Source organism: Bombus bifarius, unplaced genomic scaffold, assembly GCF_011952205.1.
Source record: "Bombus bifarius isolate JDL3187 unplaced genomic scaffold, Bbif_JDL3187 scf7180000008213, whole genome shotgun sequence".
Classification (NCBI taxonomy): domain Eukaryota; kingdom Metazoa; phylum Arthropoda; class Insecta; order Hymenoptera; family Apidae; genus Bombus; species Bombus bifarius.
In genome coordinates this window covers 305,222-325,946 of record NW_022884516.1, presented here as the reverse complement: position 1 = coordinate 325,946, position 20,725 = coordinate 305,222, and the positions used below count along the sequence as shown (strand labels likewise).

At 39.9% G+C, this 20,725-nt stretch overlaps 1 protein-coding gene across 1 annotated transcript in view; it reads left to right on the top strand.

The window, feature by feature from the left end:
* The window catches only part of LOC117210978 (neuroligin-1-like), a 43,195-nt gene that overhangs the window by 17,442 nt on the left and 5,028 nt on the right, over window positions 1-20,725 (top strand). Inside the window, exons 2-5 of the mRNA XM_033454480.1 lie at window positions 5,750-5,896; window positions 16,514-16,702; window positions 18,244-18,500; window positions 19,572-19,718. Of these exons, the coding sequence (XP_033310371.1) occupies window positions 5,750-5,896; window positions 16,514-16,702; window positions 18,244-18,500; window positions 19,572-19,718 (740 nt within the window). The remainder of the gene's footprint in view (window positions 1-5,749; window positions 5,897-16,513; window positions 16,703-18,243; window positions 18,501-19,571; window positions 19,719-20,725) is intronic.

The following is a 20,725-nucleotide window of genomic DNA, read 5'->3' as shown; positions in this document are numbered from 1 at the left end:
TTATAATATATAAAATAATACCGATTGTCCGGGTCTCACTGCGAGGAGGTGCTGCGAGTGGAGACCCACCCTATCCGCGACCCATCCACCCTCCTTTTGCGCGAAAAGATCTAAAATTTATTCATCGTTGAATAAATACTCCTTTTGGTGTGCCTTTGCGCAATGTTCAAAACAAACGGTAAAATGAGCTTTAATAAAAAGAAAAAAAAAAAACCGACGCGAAAACTAGAAACCTGATTAGGGTACGTGGAAACCTGAAATCTAAAAATTAAATTAAATTTTAATCTAATCGTAATTCTATATGGGCCATTGTTTTATATATATGTATGTAGATTAAAATTTTTAACTAATTGATCGTGATTAAAAATTATAACGATTAATTACATTCAAGAGTTGAACAAAAAGAACAAGAGAATAAGATAAAATATGTGACGTATAGAATTAACTACTACATAATATATACATTGTACAATGTCATGCTTTTACTACCATGCCATACTTCTTACTACTGTGTCAACTTATTTGCTACCTACACCTTACCTACTTGCTTGAATTACAATCTCAAGGTAGCCAACCTAACCATAAATCGCACCTACGTAAAAATCTAAATATCTGTCCACTCTATCTACGTAATAATCTAAATGTGACAAAAGGAAAGGTAAGGGATATTGTATGGAGTATGAGTCCCCGACGTTCGATGCCTCAAAAGACCTTGAAACAAATTCAATCTGCGAAAGGTTAGTGAAATTCTATAAAATATGTATAATTACCTTCTGTAAATACCTGAAATATAAATGTATATATTCGAATGAAATTTCTGTAAATCGATAAATCTGAAACAGACTCATTTATTGGATTGGTACTTAAAAAAAAAAAAAAAAAAGAAGAAGAAAAACAGGCATCTCTGAAACGAGAACATTTTATACATGAAAAATAAAGTACTAATTGGCAATTACGTTAAATTACTCTTGATTAAATTTGAGCAAAAAATAGAGAATCATTTGTATCTTTTTGATCGAAACTAGGAAGATTGAAAGCAAGAATTTTAAGTAAATGAATTTTAAGTAATCGAATTTAAACTGAATTAAAACTTGAAAATTTCATTTGAAATAATTAAGGTAAGAGAAAACTCGATTATCATAAAATCACTTGCTTTGTCTCCATAACAGTATCTGTTGTTATTTCCTGCAACAACATAGTGACTTGCGACATAGTGAACCGAAAGATATGCGCATAAATTATTTTTTGCAGAATTTTTGTTACAAACGCGGCGATGATCGCGAATCAACTTTTTCTACATTACCGTTAAAAGGTGGAAAACATCGCGGTCGAAAAGATTTTAAAACATAGTTCAAGCCTTCGTAGCAATATTAATCGAAATCGAACACAATTTCATACATGTATATATATATATATATATATATTACATTCGTAATAAAGCTCTGTACTTTCGCAATTATGGTAACGTTAGCGCTAACAAAGGAATATATCTCGTACAGCGGTATTTCCAGTAATAAACGTAGTAATAAGGGGCGCTGAAAAAAAGAACGAAGCAGTAGCCAGAAGGGCTGCTAAAATTCGATCGTCTTCCACTCTATATAAACGCGTTTAACAAACCGTGAGCGGAACTGAATATTTTTCTTGTTTCGCAACGTTAATTGGTAATATTTATGAAACAGAAAAATCTCAAAATCAAACGCGGAGAGTGCTTCGGTATATCTGCAATATCAATTAATTTATCATCTACGAAAATACTATAGAAACACAATCAAACTCAAGTTTTATTACGAAAGCTTACGATGGAAGCTACCGGTAACAGTATCGTTTAAAATAAATAAGAAAAGGGTATTAATTAAACGATAGCAATGACAGTAACGATAGTAACGAAGAACCGACGCCACCAATAGATCAGAATACGTTACAAACCTGACGCAACGCGACCCACGTTGTCGGTACGAAAGGAGACGACTGAATGACTCCTTGTATCTTAGTTTCGCTGAGCAACTTCCAAAGTGGTGGGGACAGGGGCGGGGAGCGCACAGGCCGGTGGTACAAACAGGTACACAGATCAACGATCTACACAAAAAAAAATGTATACATCTAAAATGTAAACAAAGCACGTATACACGCAATATCTACACAGTCCTACACGGTAAAATAATTCGACATTGTATTTGTCTAACTCGAAACGAAAGAAAATAAAGCTACCGAGCCTGTATACGCAATTTCGTGTCTTGCGAAAGGAACGAGGCACGACTCGTTGTGCTAAACTGTTTTTAAACGTTCTATTTTCGCGACACGAAACTTTTGAAAATATCGAAAACTTATAAACTCCGAGATGCCTGATACCGATCGTTAGTTTCTCACGTTTTAATTAATGGGAGCATATTGTCGTAAATAAATTGCGACAAACGAGTGTATATTAGAATATTAAGTTTCGTTGATTCGTTGAGTATCCTTACGCTATAGAAATCTCCAAAGTTAGAAAGCTGGAAAAAGTGTTGAAAAGCAACGTTTAACATCCACGCAGCATCGATTCAGATAACATAACGCATCTGGTAAAATTTCGATTCGCAAACACAGTGGAGGGTAATGCGCGATCAGATGTCCCGAACCGCGATAAGGGTAGATTAGGCGGTGCAGATGTCAGAGGTAATGCAAAATATCGGATCACCCGTAAATTTATCCAAGATACGATCTCTGGTTTATCGGATAGAGGATACGTTGATAGTGGCTCGGTTTAGTCACCTATCTGTCCGGTCTGGCACGATAGCGCAGTGTCATGTCGGATTTTGCAACAGGTGGACGTCTCGTCTTGTTCGCCATCGCTTATAGTGCCACGGTAGGAGCGTCGTGGCTCGTTCATGGACAATTATGTGATTTCATGAATCGCGAACGTGCTGATTCGTCCTCAGGGAGTGGAGTGAGCGTAACTTGGACCGTGGAGTAACGATATAATACAAAGTTCTCCAGCCTATTCCCTCTGCCGTTTACCAACGTAAATGGTAATCGGCCTTCATAAAAAATTGATCTTTCTGGCAAACCTGCTCCTTATCCATATGGCAGCGTTATCCACGTTTTCACGTTTAGATCGTTGTACAGAAAAAAATCAATACGCCTCGAACGTATCGGGGAAGATCCGTTTTATTGTATCTAAATACCATCGAGATACTGCGCGGACGAGCTTTTATTTTCAAATTTGAAAACAGCCACAGGATTTTCAATAATAATAATTGCCTTCTTCATGGTAAAGTGCGATATATCTGTAGTAAAAATGTGTTATTTTTACATGTGAAAATAAAATTGTATGCACGGAAAGAGACATTACCTTAAGAAAGTGTCTGAAAATAACGATACAAATGATCACTTTATTTGCGTTAACGTTCGTACGGCGTTTCAGCAGTACGTAGCGTTATATTTTCCACAGTTTTCAACCGATGTATGTACAACGACGTGTTCGATAACTCGATCGTACGTGGCACTCCATAATGGTTTTCTAGCACTATCCATTTATAAATTGGAAAGCCGGACAATATTTGGTTGCTTGTGATTCGTTACGAGAGTGAAGAAACTCTGTACGTTATTCGCAATTGCACCTGAGTGCTTGGCTAGCTTTTAACTTAATTGCTCGACTGTATTTTCTAAATTAAAGTTGTTGTTGCACCCTTACGCTAACCGTTATTAAAGACTTTACAGGAAACTACCACGCGACAAGATACTTCTTTCCTATGATGTGCTACATGTTTAAATCTTGCTTCGCTCGTCCTCTTTCTCGTCCTTTTACCCCGGAAAGTATATGCAAATTTTGTTATTCGACACTTATCGCGAAACGCGGAGATTATATTTTAACTTTATGGTAAAGTTTATCGTTTTGAGCCGTGTTCATTTTTAAATTGTTTTAAATTATTGCGTTTGCAATTTACGAAAGTAAATAATTTAGATGATAAAGGAAACATTTGTACACGTTTTAATTTTTTCCATTTGAAGATGTCCGTTATCCACTTTCGATAATAATAAACAAATAATAATAATAACAATAAAAAATGTAAACGGCGTACATTAAAGTTATTAGTAATATACAGTAGGTAATTACTGCAAATGATATTTGCTTAATTATGAAAAATCGTGAAAGATTTAGGGGAAAGAGACGAAATGAGCGCAACAATGAAAAACGATTTATAAATTGTTTCATTCTCGCTTTCTGTTCTTCGGACAGTGGATTATTTCGAAACTGGGTATGGAATTTTTACATAATTAATAATCGGATGCGTGAAATATTAGTTCGTGGGATTACTAAATTATTCAAAAATCAATATTCCACAGCACCGATAAATATGGATTTCATCGATGAATATTGATTTGATAAATTACAATATTACCATTGAATATTAACAGTAGCCAATGAATACCGATGATTTAAATATCCACCGAATGACGAAAATGTACGAAGCTATTTATCGAAAATATCCAATGTACAACACGGGGCTTCTAAAAACTTTCGTCGAGGTGTTTCAGATCAGAAATCTTTCGGCGGTTATCGTGTACTCTGCGAAAAAATTCGAACAAATGAAAATAATAACTGACAATCGAATACCGCGCGGAGATTACACAGTGATAAAAATTACGATTAACCCTCCACCGAAGTTACTTATATTTTCTACTATGATATTTGCATACTATTTGGGCGCATGCGTATCGAATATCGAATATCGAATATCGAATATCGAATATCAAATATACATATACATATACGAATACACGTGGCTGCATTACCACGCGAACAATCAATTCTTAGTGCTATCGATGATTATCGATTCCCGCGTCTACGTTGTTCGCTCGTTGAATGCTGCTGTTTCCTAACAAGACCTTACCAGACAGCGTCTGTATGGTACTCTGGCGGCTTCGTAAATTTCATGCAGACGGTAGTGATAATAACGTTGATAATAACACTAACGATAGCGATATTCAAATACTCTGTTCTATTGCATAGTATAGTCTTAAGTATAGAATAGTTGTAAGCTCGTTACACGGAGGTAATATAACACGGGCAACTATGATTCCACTATATTGTTTTATTCTAACGTTGGATAACAGCAGCTTGCGAAAGGTTTAACGAATGAAATTAAAACGCTATGATTATGTCAATGTTGAAAATCGATTCTTTTGCCGCGCAATCGCTCGACGTTTATAAATTTTTATCGACAATGGACGTACGCCTCTGTACCTCCATCGAATTTAACCAGGTTTTATTTCGTCGAAAAATATCGGACCAGGAGAAGCTAGGAAAAATTTCGTCCGATCGGGCAGTTGCGTTATTTTTATTCCACGTTTAAAACACAGACCTGCCCGTGGAAATGGAAAAAATTGCGAAACTGAGAGCACGCGAGGAAAATACTTTTCGTTTACGTACGTTTCCTTTTCTCGTATTCGAATCAAAAAAAAAAAAAGGAAAGTGTTAATCATGGAAAAATTGTACAATAATGGAATTACCGATATACGTATATACCTACGCACGAATCTTTATCATACGATGAGTTTGGCTTTCTTCGTATTTTTAACCAGTTTTAGAACCTACGGTATTTTACGTATTTATTTTATTTTCTCGTAATAATATTCTCGCATAAAGGAAAGGCAGTCTCGTTCTAATCTTTTCTCTCCAATTTTGTTACAGCGTCCAACATTCGACGAATAACCAGAAATTCTTGTAGCCGTAGATAAAGCGATTAACGATAACGATCCAACGTTGCAGGTAGTACCCCAGACTTATTACCAGCCCTTCTTCTAATTCACGGTGATTCCTATTCATGGGGCGCTGGAAATTCCTTCGACGGCACTGCGTTGGCTGCTTATGGTCGTCTTATCGTCGTTTCTATTAATTTTCGTCTTGGTGTACTCGGTAAGTTTCTCTTCACTTTGTTAACTAAAATATTTTTTCTCATTTTATTACATTTTAACGCTTCTAATTCGTTAACCGAATAATTTTCTAATCGTATAATCTCTCAACCACGCATGTACAAATTTTGACAAAAGCGATGTAACTGGAGTCGAGTGGATTTTAATTGTCGCATCTGTAAGAACGATAGAACACATTTTTAGCAACGATGTATCAAGAGACAGAGAAATTCCGCGAGAATGAAGCACTTACTGTGTAATTTAGTTTATCGAAACGTAACTGCGGTTAATGCCCGATTAAACGAAGTTCTATCGATCGAATTCATTTGTCCGAACGTGAACTTGTGTTATTTCAACGAAAAATCATAGGTAGTAGAGAGGAGAATCAACAAACTCCAGTTACGTATATATATATATATATATGAACTGTTCACCCTTCGACGAATTCAAATAAGCGAAGTTCTACCACATCGAATTCGGTTCGGAAAGTTCGTAAGAAAATTTGAAAACTTTCATAGAATTGGCATTTTGTCGAATAAAATACGCATGGTTTTTCGCTAGCTTCTTACCGGGTGTATCACCATCTACCGGGTAATCTTACGATTAAGAGATTTTTGTAAAGACAAAATTGGACCGTGGTATATTTGGTCTCTCATCTTACATCTCATCTGGGGACCCAATACTTTTTACCGGCGAATACTGTTTTCCTCGACAGACGATGTTCGATACTGCTTCGTTGGAAAACATTTTCATCGAACATTTCTGAATCGTTCTACTACAGGCAACGTTTATCCGAACGTAGTATTTCTTTGGTATTTCGATTTTCCAGGCGGTTAAAAATGTCAGCTAGAAACGTTTCGGACAGTTGTGTGTCAGTCGGTGTAGCAAGTATCGATAATCTTTTAAATTTAACCCTGATCAGAACGCGCGTCGAACAATAAAGTAATTAATTGTTGGCAAAGAACGTTCTACGATCGTACGCGTTCGAATTTTAATTTTGCAAATTTCACGGACGACTTTAAATCATAAAGAGGTTTTCTTTTAGGACGATAATATAGGGAAAATGAAAGATAGGTTTTTAATAAACATATAAAGGAACCACGTTACAATGCCTGCGTGATTTAGGCAAACAGATTTCTAATTTCGTGCTTCGCGAAGCATTCTCCCCTATTTTTATTTTTATTACTTTTATGCTTGAATTATTTATGGTAAATAGGAACATGTATACGACCAAATTGATACACGGTAATATCGATATTTTTATTTTTATTTTGTTATACGATGATATTTTACGTCGTCTTAATTTTGATAGTAATATCTTTTTACCACGCGAGTTACTATTTAATTATCGTCAATTTCCAGTTACTCGAAAACAAAGCTTCATTCTCATAAATAATTTCTCGTTTTGTTTCGGTTCTGCCATCAACGATCATATTTACATCGTACAACGCTAGCGAACCGAATATTACATGTCGCAACATCGAGAAATTTGAAAATGCATAAAAGCGGGATTACGATCGCGCATAGCGTTGCCACGCTCTTCGAACAAAGTCTTGGAAGGTTCTCGGTCGTTACGGTTGATTTTGTTCCCCACCTTTCGCTGAAAGTACGGCGTTCTCGTTTGTCTTATTTCCTTCTACTTCGAGTACCAGCAAAACTGGACTTCTTTCCCAACTTATATTAAATCCGTAACGATGCTTTTAACTTCGAAGTCGGTCAGTGGCCAGTATATGTTTTCGGGCTGAAATCGCTAATCGATGCAGAACAACTTCTTCGTATTCTTCCTCTGGAAAAAATACCGAATAGAGTAAAGAAGAAAAAAGAATTGCCAGTTGGAATAATAGCTTTTTCAAACTTGGTTTCCCAAGTCTCATATCGGACAATAGTAGTTTACTCCGATAGCATGCTCTTTCTCAACCATGCCACTTTTTACACCAGAAATCCAGTTATTTGTACAACTGAACATTTATCCTCGGTCGTACAAAATCTATAATTCGGTTCGCTTAACTCTTTCGCTCTTATTGGGACAAATATGTTACGCGTGTATATATTATGTATATATAATGTTAAAAAATGAGTAAATAGCGATGATACGAGGCTAATTTGTAGCTCGTAGAGATAGACATTCTACAATCAGTGATTCTAGGTCTGTTTCAAAGACTATACGTCCGAAAATTCGAATATACGTTATTCGGATAACGCTTTAACCAAGATAACGTAGCTCGCAGATTTTTCACCATGGTTTAAAGGGATCAAAAAGAGAAAAGCGCTCGGCGTTGATGCAATCCAAAGTTCCCTTTGGCCGTTATTCAACGGGAAAATTGCTCGGTGAAATATTCGCAAGATGATTAACCAACGGTTAAAGCGACCAGCTTCGAGGACCTAGTCGTCCTGCTTGTTGGAGAAACTAGGTTTACACCGCGTCTACGCGTCACAAACTGGGAAATTACACGATAGAATCGCCACCGTGATACGTTGCTCCTTATGCGTGGCTTTTTAACGATCGATGAAAATTCTCTTTGAGACGAGACGAAAGCGATCGAGGCTGAATCACCACCGTCCTAATCCGTTCGACGTTAGATGAGAATATCTTTGCCGTTCGATGTGAGATTATCCCTTCGGGATAGATCAGATCGGAGTCGTCGCAACCAATCGGAATTTATTCCTATATGCTGCAACGAAAAAATGCAAGCTCGTTTCTTGCTCCGATACATACGCGTACGTCTTTTATGGGCGTTCGACAAACAGCGTTTGTTAAAGCTTTCTCGAAGCTATTTATACGCTGGCAAAATACTATAGCTTGTTGCTATCGAGGACGAAACGCCGAGATAACAGAGACGTGAAAAGAGAAAAGGAAGAAAAAACTGACCTGCTTCGAGGAAGATACTTGAACGGTCTAAACGACAACTCGAATAGTACTTATACGGCCATTGAACGCAGCAAATGAACCCTCGAATACGAAATTAAACGCGAAATGAGACAGAAGGGATGGCGGATGCTCGGTTTCAAAGGGACGACAGAGAGGCAAGGATCTGTTGAATGTTTGAACTCGATTCTATGGTGATCTTATTCGGTGGTATTTTGGATGCGCGAGTTCGAGTAGCGCGCCAGTTTCCCTGATTGGTCGTTGTTAAGGAGTTCGATAACGAGTTCTCGCTCGCTGCAAATCCACGGAAGCGCAGGAAATTGCAAATGTTGCGTGAGATTTAAAGTTAGGAAGTATCACGCGTACGACAGATGACAAAATTATTTCAAACGTTATCAAAAGAAAATCTGAAATTAATCGCAATTAACGCGTCTACCGTAGAGCGTTTCTCCTAATAGAAAAAACGCTCCAAGGCCGTCGAGAGATCTGAATACACGTTCATCGATTACCGGATCGAAAGATCCTTTTTTGTTTAGAGAATTCGCGAAATAAAGAGAACCGTCGGTAGGAAAACGACGCCCTTGATGCGAGTGCAAAACCCAAAGGCCGTGGAACAAAGGGGCAAAGAAAACAAAGGAAATATAACGACAATAAAAACACTCTCCGGCGATAAGGCGAGATTCAAACGTGAAACAGCTCCCTCTATAAGCCCTCTAAAGCCCTTATCTCTCTCTCTCTCTCTCTCTCTCTCCTTTTTCTTCTCCCTCTTCCTCTACGATTTTAAAGACCTCTTTGAATTTCGCGGGACACGACAGCAACGATCAAGGATTTCCCAGCTAAATCGACGTCGTAACGTCGAATCGTAAAGTGTTCTCTAGCAGGGCGATTGGCTCGTAATCGCAAATTGCCGGTGCAATTTTTAATTAAGCAAGGGCCGAAGAAAAAATTGCGCTTGAAAAGAGTTTAGCACTCGCGAGGAAGGAGACTGCTCGAAAGAGCCGGTAGAATTTAGATTGTTGGTAAAACGACAAAAAAGAGAAGAAAAAAAAACAGAGGCGGAAAGGAGAGAAAAAGAAACGCACTTTCATTCGACAACCATAATTCTGGCCCTTCTGCTCGTCTCTTCTTTTATCCGTTGCTCGCGATCGACGTCGGCGGTTTTTGCTTTAAAATAGCACGTTTCCGGGATAAAAGAATAATGAACGAGCGGCAGTTGAATAGGAACTGTGTTGCTATCGGTATCGGATTGCCATAGGACGGAGCGACGGAGCGCGCGAAATCGCGCTCTCGTTCGATTCCATCCGTGGCTGGAAAGCCTGACTTCGGTTTCTTGCTTCCCCTACGCTCTTTCTAGTCGGCTGATCGTAACTTGTATCGTAATTCATCGTTCGACCTGGTCGGCAGGGTTAAAATTTGCTTCGACCTTTTTAAAATCTGAACGTTTGATGATATCGTTACGAATATATCACGATATATCACGGATATAGCACGATCAAATGTAGCAAAAGATTATGTTGTAATGCGAAGTTTTTCTTACATTTCCAAGCAATGTTTCATTTGTTATTGGAGCGATCAACGAGAATATTAAAAGCTGGATTTCAAACAACGTACGGTGAATCGAAAGCCCTCGCTCATTGTTACTTTCTATTTTTACTCGTCGCTCGTCGAATGTAATTGACCGATTGCGATGGTGGGATAGCGAGCGTCGACACTTGGCAGATAGGCGTGCTATAAATTCAGGATAAATCGAGCAGAATGTCGCCCATTCAGGACAACTCGTTCCCGTGGTACAATAGGTGGTTGTTCGGTATAGCGGAGTACGGGCCGTGCACGTGCACAATTCGCTACTATCTATTCGCTGACGCGCCCGTGGACGGTCGTAGAAGGAATTTCAAATTTTTGCGTGTTTCCGAGATTTCCTATGCGATAGCGAAATGCAGCAAATCGAACGAGTATCTAGAAGATATAGTATCGTCTTCGATCGCTCTGAAATTTGTCCAACTCTTTTCGCTGGATGAAAGAACGTGGTAATTTTTCCAACGAGAACCATCTCGCTAAGGATTTGTACGTTGGTTCCGTGCACTTGTATTCCGATTAAGCAGCGTAATATACATCGTCCTCTGCTAGAAATACGTATCACTGATGGAAGTACGACGTATTGGCTGATCTTCGAACGATTTAATTAACGATCGAATAATACAGATCGCTCTCATTAAACGACACAAAGTTCGATTATAATCAAAATATAATTTCCCCGACTCTTGCACGCAGTCAACTGCAACTCTCAATTCGCAGCTGTTTCGTTGCTTCCCTTTGTTAGAATTGGAAGCGTCTCTCGGTATATTTCGCTTGCTGTTAAACCGAAACAATGGCGCCCACGGAGTTACCCGATATGTCGCCGTCGCGTCGATCGATTCCGGCTTCTTCCTGTTTCTTTTCCGACCTGTTTTCCACTCTCGTTTCGGTTACGAGACCCGTTAAATTTCCACCTGCACGCGCATCGCAGCCTGTCTAGCGTCGTCGCGAACAGAGTTCAACCTTTATCGAACGTTTAGCGTTGTAAGTTCGAGCACCGATAAGGACGACTACGAGGATACGCGTGGAAGTAAAAGTCACATAAATTCAGCGAAGCAAAGTGTAGGAGAAGAAGATCACGGACGATCGTAATTACAAGTTCTCGTTCGATCTAGATATATCGTTCTGTTTTATCGACTAACAGTTTTATTTAAATACGAATGTTCATACATGGCGCGGATTGATATAACGAACGACAGATGATAAAATAAAGAATCGTTCGTGCGCAAATTTTGATAAAATACGCAAGAGTATATAACGTAATTTTATAGGATATAACGTGGAATGATGTTATCGTAAGCAAGTTTCGAGTGGAGAAAATTGCTGAAAAGTGGAAGATTCTTAAAAAATTTGTTATTTATAACGAGATATGAAAAAATTGAAACACCTTTGATACCACGAGTTAATGTCGCTTCGTTAAAAAATGGTTTGTACATAATCGTTGGATAAACGGCTTTCCAAGCCTAAATTACCGTTAAAGCGGGTAACCAAAAGTCGTCATTTTTGCGCAAGTCTATCAAAGTTGAGCTAAAGACGAAGCTATTGAAATTGAAATCGACTGGTCGAATCGGTCGCACGGTTAAATCGTAAATCACAGCTGGAGTTAAATCTTGACGAGAACTTGTTCTCGCTGAAAGCCGAAATCGAACAACCGGCCGAGCAAAACCTTGGATGGTGAAGTCTAGCTTTCTTGTCACGTCGACTCGCGCCGGTATTGAACTCTGCAACGCGACTGATAAAATCGTATACAATCGCGCGTGACGCGTTGAATAGCTGCGCTCCATGAATCTACTACATAAATGAATTGATAGTCTGGAGTTTGGCATTTGATTTCGCTCGGAGAGCAGCTTCCGTTCGAAATCTCTGGTCTACGTAATTTTATTCCGTTTAACACCTTTAGAATACCGCTTAAAACGTAATAGTAATTTCGATAATAAGCTTTAAAAATATCCGTTATCGTAGCACGTGTTATACGCGAGATCGGAAAGGTATGCCGACCAGCATAAATTCGCGATATCTCGAGTAAAATGTGTAGCAATTTTCGGGGAAATCGAAAGAGCAAATCGATACTTACACAGCTCGACAAATTTTATCTCGTTTCCTTTTCTCGCATATCATATCCGATTAAATAACGGTTCCACCGTCGAGTATAACAACGCATCCTTTAATATTTCGAGCAAATCGATCAAAGATGTCAGCGACTTTATCGAGGAAACGGAGAAGCAATCGTTGGCCGAATCGCGACGAGGTGAAAATTTGCATTTTAATTGGAAAGTTCCCGTACAAGCAATTCGGGATTCGACCACCAAGTACGCGGAGCAATATCCTTCGCGTAGCTTCCCGCCAGCGAGTTTCTGATTACTCTCTGAATAACCTTGAACCGGCGGTTTCGAACTCGAGTCGAACCTAATGAAACGAGCGATAAGCTTTGAGTAATTACGGAAGCGGCGGTGTAACATTGTTAGGGTAAATGCTAAAGGTAATCGGTACTCTGGATCTCCGTCGTGGTCATAATTAAACCAATCGAGCTGCAGTATCGCGTATTTGCGTAAATTAGAAGTTCATCGACTTACTACATTTACTTTGAAAACGACTGCTTTATACTTTTATACCTTTAGAACTTTATACCTGGAACAGATGAGTATATGCTATCTTATATTGTAATTAACCTAAATAACTCGTACGTAGGAGATATAAATTTCCAAGATTCTTAAATATTTAAAAGATCACAAGATGCGAATTTTTAATTAAACATATGTACCGGAAATACACAATTTCGGCAACATTTCTCCATCATATGGTATTTTTTATGTTTTTTACGATTCGCATGTGCGAGAATAATGCTCGATAATGACTATAGATCTTCGAGATGCTACGAGCTCGACAAATTCCGAAGCGTAAAATATAGGCAATTTTAGAATCGATAGTTACTTTTCTCTTCTTTCTTTTTCCTATACACCGCGGGCCTAAATTCGCGGTGAATTCAGAAAAATTCTGTAATTCCAGATAGGACGAAGCTCAAGAATAACAAAACTACGTGGAAAAATTCGTTTTTGAGAAAATCGAATTTGAACATTTGTCGAATAGACTAAACATGTTCGAATTTCATTCCTGTGGGAACGAGGCGCTTTAAAGACCGAAGCGAAATTTACATTTTCGACTTATCTTTGCACGTGGAGGAACCTTCTGTCAATTTCCCAATCCTATCCCAAATTTGGGCCCACATTGTACGCGTTAAATTATATTTACGAATAATTAACATGCCAATGTAGCAGATGACGTAAGTAACAGAGTTGAAGATTTTGGCACTTGAATAATAAAAAATCTGTTTGTGTAATTATTTGTGTTCATTTACTGGTATCTCCTACTTGTGGTACTTTTTCATTCGATACTTTGTTATTTATATAAAAGTACTTGTAAATTATAAAATTAAAATATACCATTAAAAAAACCAACTGTTCTAGCAATTCGCAGATTTGACAATTTCGATATCCAAATTAGCTAATGCAGACAGTTGGATTACTCTTTGAGATTTAATTCGATACGAATACGTAAATAGAAGCTGGAGATGGTTAATAAAAGGGTTTTCAGCCATTTCATAAATTTCACGTTAAATGTGTTTCACGCGAGATTATTGCAACTTAAAGATATTATACGAGTCCTAATGTAGGCTTTAAAGCGAGTGCATTTCGTAATATTAAATTCTAGTCTGGTCCCGAGTGTTTTTCCAAGTTTATGACGCGTTAATTGCATTTAAGAAATACGTAGAAGACATCTCTGTGTTTCAGCTTCTAATTACAATTTGCAATTCCCATTTAAACACGTGAAATAGCAGTAGCAGTTTATTGCCTCTCCTTTGGTGTTACAAGACTCGCTCGTTACATCTCAACTACGCTTAAACGCGACTCCGTATAAAAGAATCGCGCTTTATAACACACTTTATATATATATATATATATATATTTCTATTCTACCGGGATTATACTTCTTGTAATTTTCGAGACATATTTTTATATTACACAACGTATTTTAGCCTGTAATTATATTATAAATTAAGTCGAACATAAACAACTAGCATAAACTTTTACGTAGTAATGCAATATAAAGTTTAATAAAACAGGTGGTACCTCCAACAAGTTATTTTCTGTCCAAATGTTATATCTGTCGTGTTAATCGCTACGATTATTCTTTTCGAAACACACTCGGCAGATTTAACGTACCTATCGGACTACGTGTCACGTAATCATGGTAATTCTGGATTTGAGCACAAAAAAGTAGAAAAAATATCGGCAAAGTGCAAGAGAAGAGAGTTGAGAATTCATTTTCATCGAGATACAGTATCGTGTATACAGTATCGAGGGTATCGTGTCGCTGTAAGTTGGTTAGATTAGTTCCAGTCTATCTATTTGCTAAAGGTTTGCACACGTGTGATACAGGAGTACGGAAAGTGCGAGCGAGGAACATCGTAGAATAGAACCCTTAAACCTCTTAGGTAGCGAGAGTACGATATATCTATAGACACTGTATCGTATACACGAACGATCGATCGATATACACACTGTGTTTCGTCGAGAAGGTGAAGTATGTTTCTTAACCGAAGAACGTCGAAAAGACTTTGTTACGGTGATAAAATTTGTAGTCACGGTATCTCCGACAATTACGTATATTTTATAAAATTACGATCGACATTTTTAATTAAATTCGATACATTCGGTTTCATGTCCGTTCTGCTCTGTTTCCACCCGATCCAAATCAAATGCTTTTCTATTTAATCATTCGTCTTAATGGAAACGCAAGTTCTTCTTCATCCTCGCTGTTCTTCAAAATTCCAAATACGTACGTCACCGTTTTTAGCGTCGATTCGTTATTCCGACAAATTACCACGCTATTTAGTTAGAATTGTCGTATAACACGAACAAATGTTGACGCAGTACAGATTCATTTACCAATTTAATTAGTAGGAGTAACGGTATATGAAAATAAGCAATATAAGATATTTGAGTAATTCTTTTAAATTAGACACGCTGGTAGAGGTACTTTCTCGGAATATCAACTTTTATGTATTATGGAATTTATACTATAAATCCCATTTTCCATCATAAATTGCCATCAATGATATTACGCAAGAAAACGAACCAAATATATTGGAAACATCGATAAATGTCGCGTCTTGCGGACTGGGTACATTCTTTTCTCGCGGTTGTAAATTAATTACGTTGGTCGACAATTACTTCACGATTATTTATTTGCTCGCGAGATTAATATCAGGCAACTGTTCTTCTAGGAGTAATAGAGCGCGGCCCAATTACCGCACTCGCCTAGTATATACGTATATCAGATGCTACGAAGATATTTGTAGTCCTTGCGAATGATTACGGAAATAGAAACGCAACGATACGTAAAATCCTGAGTAAATTCTCGAATAAACAAGCTACCGATCTACGGAAAAGTGGAATAGCGGATCAACGAAATTTACGGATTCGCTCGTAGTGCTGAGTCAACGAAACGACAACATAATTCGTTCGATAAACCCTCGAATCACTACAACAGAGTTAAAAATTCAACGTTATCGGCGACAGCTTGTCTTAGATCGTTTCGTGCTTCCATATACGAAAACATCGTATCCGACGAGAAGAAGGGACGATCGGACAAGTCAAGGAACTTTAACGATCGCATTGTGGCAATTTCCAGAGCAATGGCGTTGATAAGGAAGCGCGCGAGTTTATCTTTCAAGTCTCTCGTAAAACGACGCCGGCTGCGCGACCAAGAAGCATACAGAGAACCCACGATTCATCCGTTCCTCCGGCGTGCTCTAACTCCAGTTGAAACGTCAACCGTCTGGTGTTCGCGAAATTTTCAGCAATGCCGCGAAGCAACAAAACTATATTCGAAATTACCAGTAGTTTCCTAAAGTAATTTTCCGAGTAGGATCAAGCTACACCTTATTACGTTACAAACGCATCTTGAATAATTCTAAAAGTCACAGTAAATTAGAAGGTTGTACGAAATCGTTACGTTTTACGTTTGACGAAGGTTCGTGTTCGTTTATCGTCCGTTTGTAACGCGACAGTGTACAGAGCGTTTCACAGCTCGAGCACGTAAATATCTGTTTCCGCTTTTAACGATATCGAAAAGTGTTTAAAGGTGTTCGATCAGAGAATTTTTCTTTTTTTCTTGCAGGCTTCCTTAAAACAGGTCCGAAAGGGAGCGCGCAAGGAAATTACGGATTGATGGATCTAGTGGCAGGCCTTCACTGGTTACACGAGAATCTCGGCGCTTTCGGCGGCGACCCCGATCGATTGACGCTCTTTGGCCACGGTACAGGAGCCGCGCTCGCCAACTTTTTAGCCGTCTCACCCATGGCAAGAGGTAATAGTATCCTTTGATTCGTAAATTCGTAATTCTCTAGGAATTACTTTAATACAAATGCCGCGTATCTTTAATTCGACCGTTCGACCGCGTTCGGATTTGTACGATCCAATGTTGCGTTTGCATTAACGAGGGAACGATACGAATTTTTTGCGAACCGAATGGATTGTTAACAACGATGGAGAGTTAATTGGAAGAATGCACACGCGTACACCGACGACGAGATGCACTCATGCGGTAAGAATGTCCGTTGTGCGTGTGTCAACTGTTTGCAGGTACGCGATGACCGAGACGCAAGAGGATAAGAGCAAATAGCAGACGGATGGGAGTTAATCGATAGAAAGAACGTTGATATTCTTCTTTCGGTCGAAATATTTACTTACTACTTACTGATATTTGCTACAACCGATATTGATTTCTGGCTTGCTCCGTCTACGTACGTATACTACGCGTATGGAGCAAATTGCCATCTGTTCTATGCAGATAGTACGGTACGTAGGAAGCGAGCATCGTTCCGAAATCAGATATCGCACTCGACGCAGCCATCGCTCGTTTCGCGGAAACCATTCCGATTCTAGTTCGCCGCCATTCACCTCGATTCCTCTAGCGTACCGTTTCGTGTTTCGTCGCGCGCCGGTAAAGTCAGAGGTGTCAGGATACTCGCGCGGGAAGAGCATAGTCGAGGGGATATTCCTCGGGGACGACGACAACGGCAACGGTGACACGGCCGTCTTCGTTGTCGACGGCCACTAGAGACCTTAACAAGCTTCCTCGAGTGCAGACAGAGAATAAGGGTAGCAGAGTCGCCAAGGGCGGTGGTGAACCTGGACGCGTTTCTAGATTGCACCTCCATTCCGCGCTAACGAACCTACCTCGCGTCCTCCTTTTAATGCCCTTCCGCGATACGTTTTACCGTCCCTTGGCTCCATCGGGGCTTCGCGGACTCGCCCCTAATGCCCCGGCACGCGGCGCTCTTGGTCGAAACGACGAGTCGACTCAACGACCGAACGATCGTGCGCGCAACCTCGATTCGTTCGATTCGAAGAACTTTACTTTCTCAAATGTACTCGCTTATCGTTTATTTATCCGTAAACGAAAGTCGTTTCTTTGTTACGCGTTTCAGTTTTCTAGCTGGAGATAGGACGAAGCACGAGAAGATTAAATAAATTCTACTATGCGTATAACGTTTGCAAGGAGAATAAAGAGAAACGACGTCTATATCGATGCGCGATTATTAAACGATAGGTGATTCGTTTTTAGCAGCTCCGGTCAAAGCGTACGTATACGCTAGGTAAACTGTTTGAATAGCGTATCGGAAAGGACACGCGAGATTCGTCGATCGAGTCAACTTCGTGGTTACGCGTATACGAAACGTTGATTTTACCGAAATCAAATTCTACGGTTAGATATAATAGGAAATTTCTATTCGTACGTAGATTCGTTACAGGCCAAGTTACAAATCAAACAAATTTCCATTTCCCTATTTCTCGAGAAATCACCGTAGCGTCGTATTACGCGGTTTGACGTCTTTTATATCGCAGAGCTGGTCGAGAGAGTAGTTCTACTCGGCGGTTCTGCCTTGTCACCCTGGGCTATACAGCGTGATCCGTTAACGGCGAAACGTCACGTCGCCAATCAGACCGAATGCTCTGGTGACGTGGAGGCTGACGATATCGCACCGTGCCTTCGTTTGCGGAGTTTGGAAGAGCTTCTGGCCGTGCAGTGGGATACCCCGAGATTCACTTCCGGATTTGCTCCTTTCGTCGATGGGGCGGTCATGCCTCCACCGATCAATCAGGTATCTCTACCAGACGTTCGTAAAACTTTTCCTTTATACGACCGCTACGTATCGCAACGAGTTTCGTTATTTCGAACTAAGCTCTCCGAGAAACCGCGTTACTTACCAAATAATCTATTACGATATTTCCGATCTACCGATGACCCGATACGATGTTTCTTCCCTCGTTCTTACTCATCCTGCACTTATCCCTGCTATGTTACGTTGCTCGGATAATCCATGTCCCGTATTATCGTTGTCGGTATCCGATGTCGCGATAGTACCACGTATCGTTATCCGAAGTTTCTTTTATTCGCTTTCAGAACGTTTCAACTTTGATCGAAATATTCGGATGCGTTCGAACACGTTCCTTAAACTTACAAATCCTTCCGATTCTTATCTTCAAATATTCTTCCACGTTTGAAGCACGCCTTTGGAACGCTGGTCATCGGTCGAATCAAACTCGGTCACGTACAGATCGAAAGCCAAATTATCTAGAATCCTGTCTGAATGAAAACGAGGAATCCTCTTAACCAAGCGTACCGACGAAGCGGGACAGACGCTCGACGATGAAAGCGCAGGCTCGCAATCGCGGCGTTAGACATTTTGGCCGCGCGAAATAACGGACGAGGCGACGTGTAAGCGATGAGTTTGCTAATTGAACCGACAACCGACTGACAGATGTCGAGCGATGGAAGAACAGGGTATTAAGTTCTAACCTCGCGTCGCGTCGCCGCCCCTGCCGTTGATCGACCGCTTCCGTGTTGCTCGCTTCTTCTTTCCGTTTTCTTTCTTACTTTCCTTTCTCCTCTTTTCCGTATTTCCTTTCCTTTTCGAAAATCGATAGAGAGTGTATCGCTAGGCAAGATCGCCGGTCGGCCAACTTTTAATTAAAAGCCGTAAAGTATACGGCGTAACTGCAGTTACACAACGACTCCCGGCAATCGGAAGTCGACCCGAAAATCGATAGTTGCCCGCAACTTGCCTTTCGCGGGCGTCGACTTAATTGCACAGAGAGTTCGCCTCGAGATCGACTTGTCGCGACACCACGGCTACGTTCAATATGGTCTTTCTCCTGTTCCCGATGTCAAGAATTTCCAACCGACTGCCTCCTCCTCGGGACTGATGCCTCTGATACCTGGACCAGGCACCGAGTTTGCTAATTTCGGCGATCGAGATCTCCTGTTGGGATTGACGTCCGAGGAAGCTTGGATAAACCTCACCGACGACGATCTACAGGTAAGTCGGAAGCGTAAGTGGGTCGATCGAACGCGTGCGTGGCATTTACTTATTCAACACGAACGAAGCCTCCGAGTCTGTTCGTTACAGCTTATTCGCTTTGACCAGCTCGGTCGGAAATCGTGGTCGATACGTCCTATCCTGAGGTGTTTGAGGTTTCTTGAGCTGGGATTATGGTCATCCAACGCGATTGCAACGGACAACTCGAATGGAAGTGTTTGAATAATTTTTTGGAGGAAATTGTCGACGATATCGTTCCATGTTACGCGTAATTTTCAAGATCGATCCACGTTAAACGATGTCGTTATTATTTAACACGTCCTTTAAAATTGTATTTTAATAGAATTATCGTAATATCGCTCCGTACAAAAACTGCTTTTATAATCGCCTTTAGAAGATTTTAAAATGATTTTCCTAATTATCGACAAGTGTCACGTTCGCTATATGCATTCTGGTGGAAAAATGACTGTAATTTTGTTAGACTAGACGTATCATTCTACGTATTTCTTTCTTAATTTGCGCGTCGAATTTGGTCAGGCTGTGGGATCTACGTTCAATTATTTTTAATCGTGATAACGGGTTTGACGAGACGCGAACGGGTTTACGTGCAGCCGGCAAGCACCGATAATTGACACGAACTCGATAAATTATTAATTAGCGAACGCGTATTGTCGCGAAATGCGGCCAGCGATTCGCGTCGAATATTATCGACGATCCGACGGTTACGGTCGATGGATAGTTCGCTAAAGCGTACTTCCGCGGCTCCTTGACAATTTCATAACGATCGAATGTTTCACGGTGCCGTTTCGATCGTTCGTTTACGTGTAAAGTCTAGCACAGACTCTGTACCAGTCGCAGCGTTTGTCATTTTGAAAATTCGCTTAATACGTATTTCTAATACCCCATTTGTATGTATATATATATATATAAAAATATTGTACCGTGTCCCTGTCTTTTCGCGCGACTAATCTGATCATCACGAGGCTTGATGCTAAGGCTCGCAGACG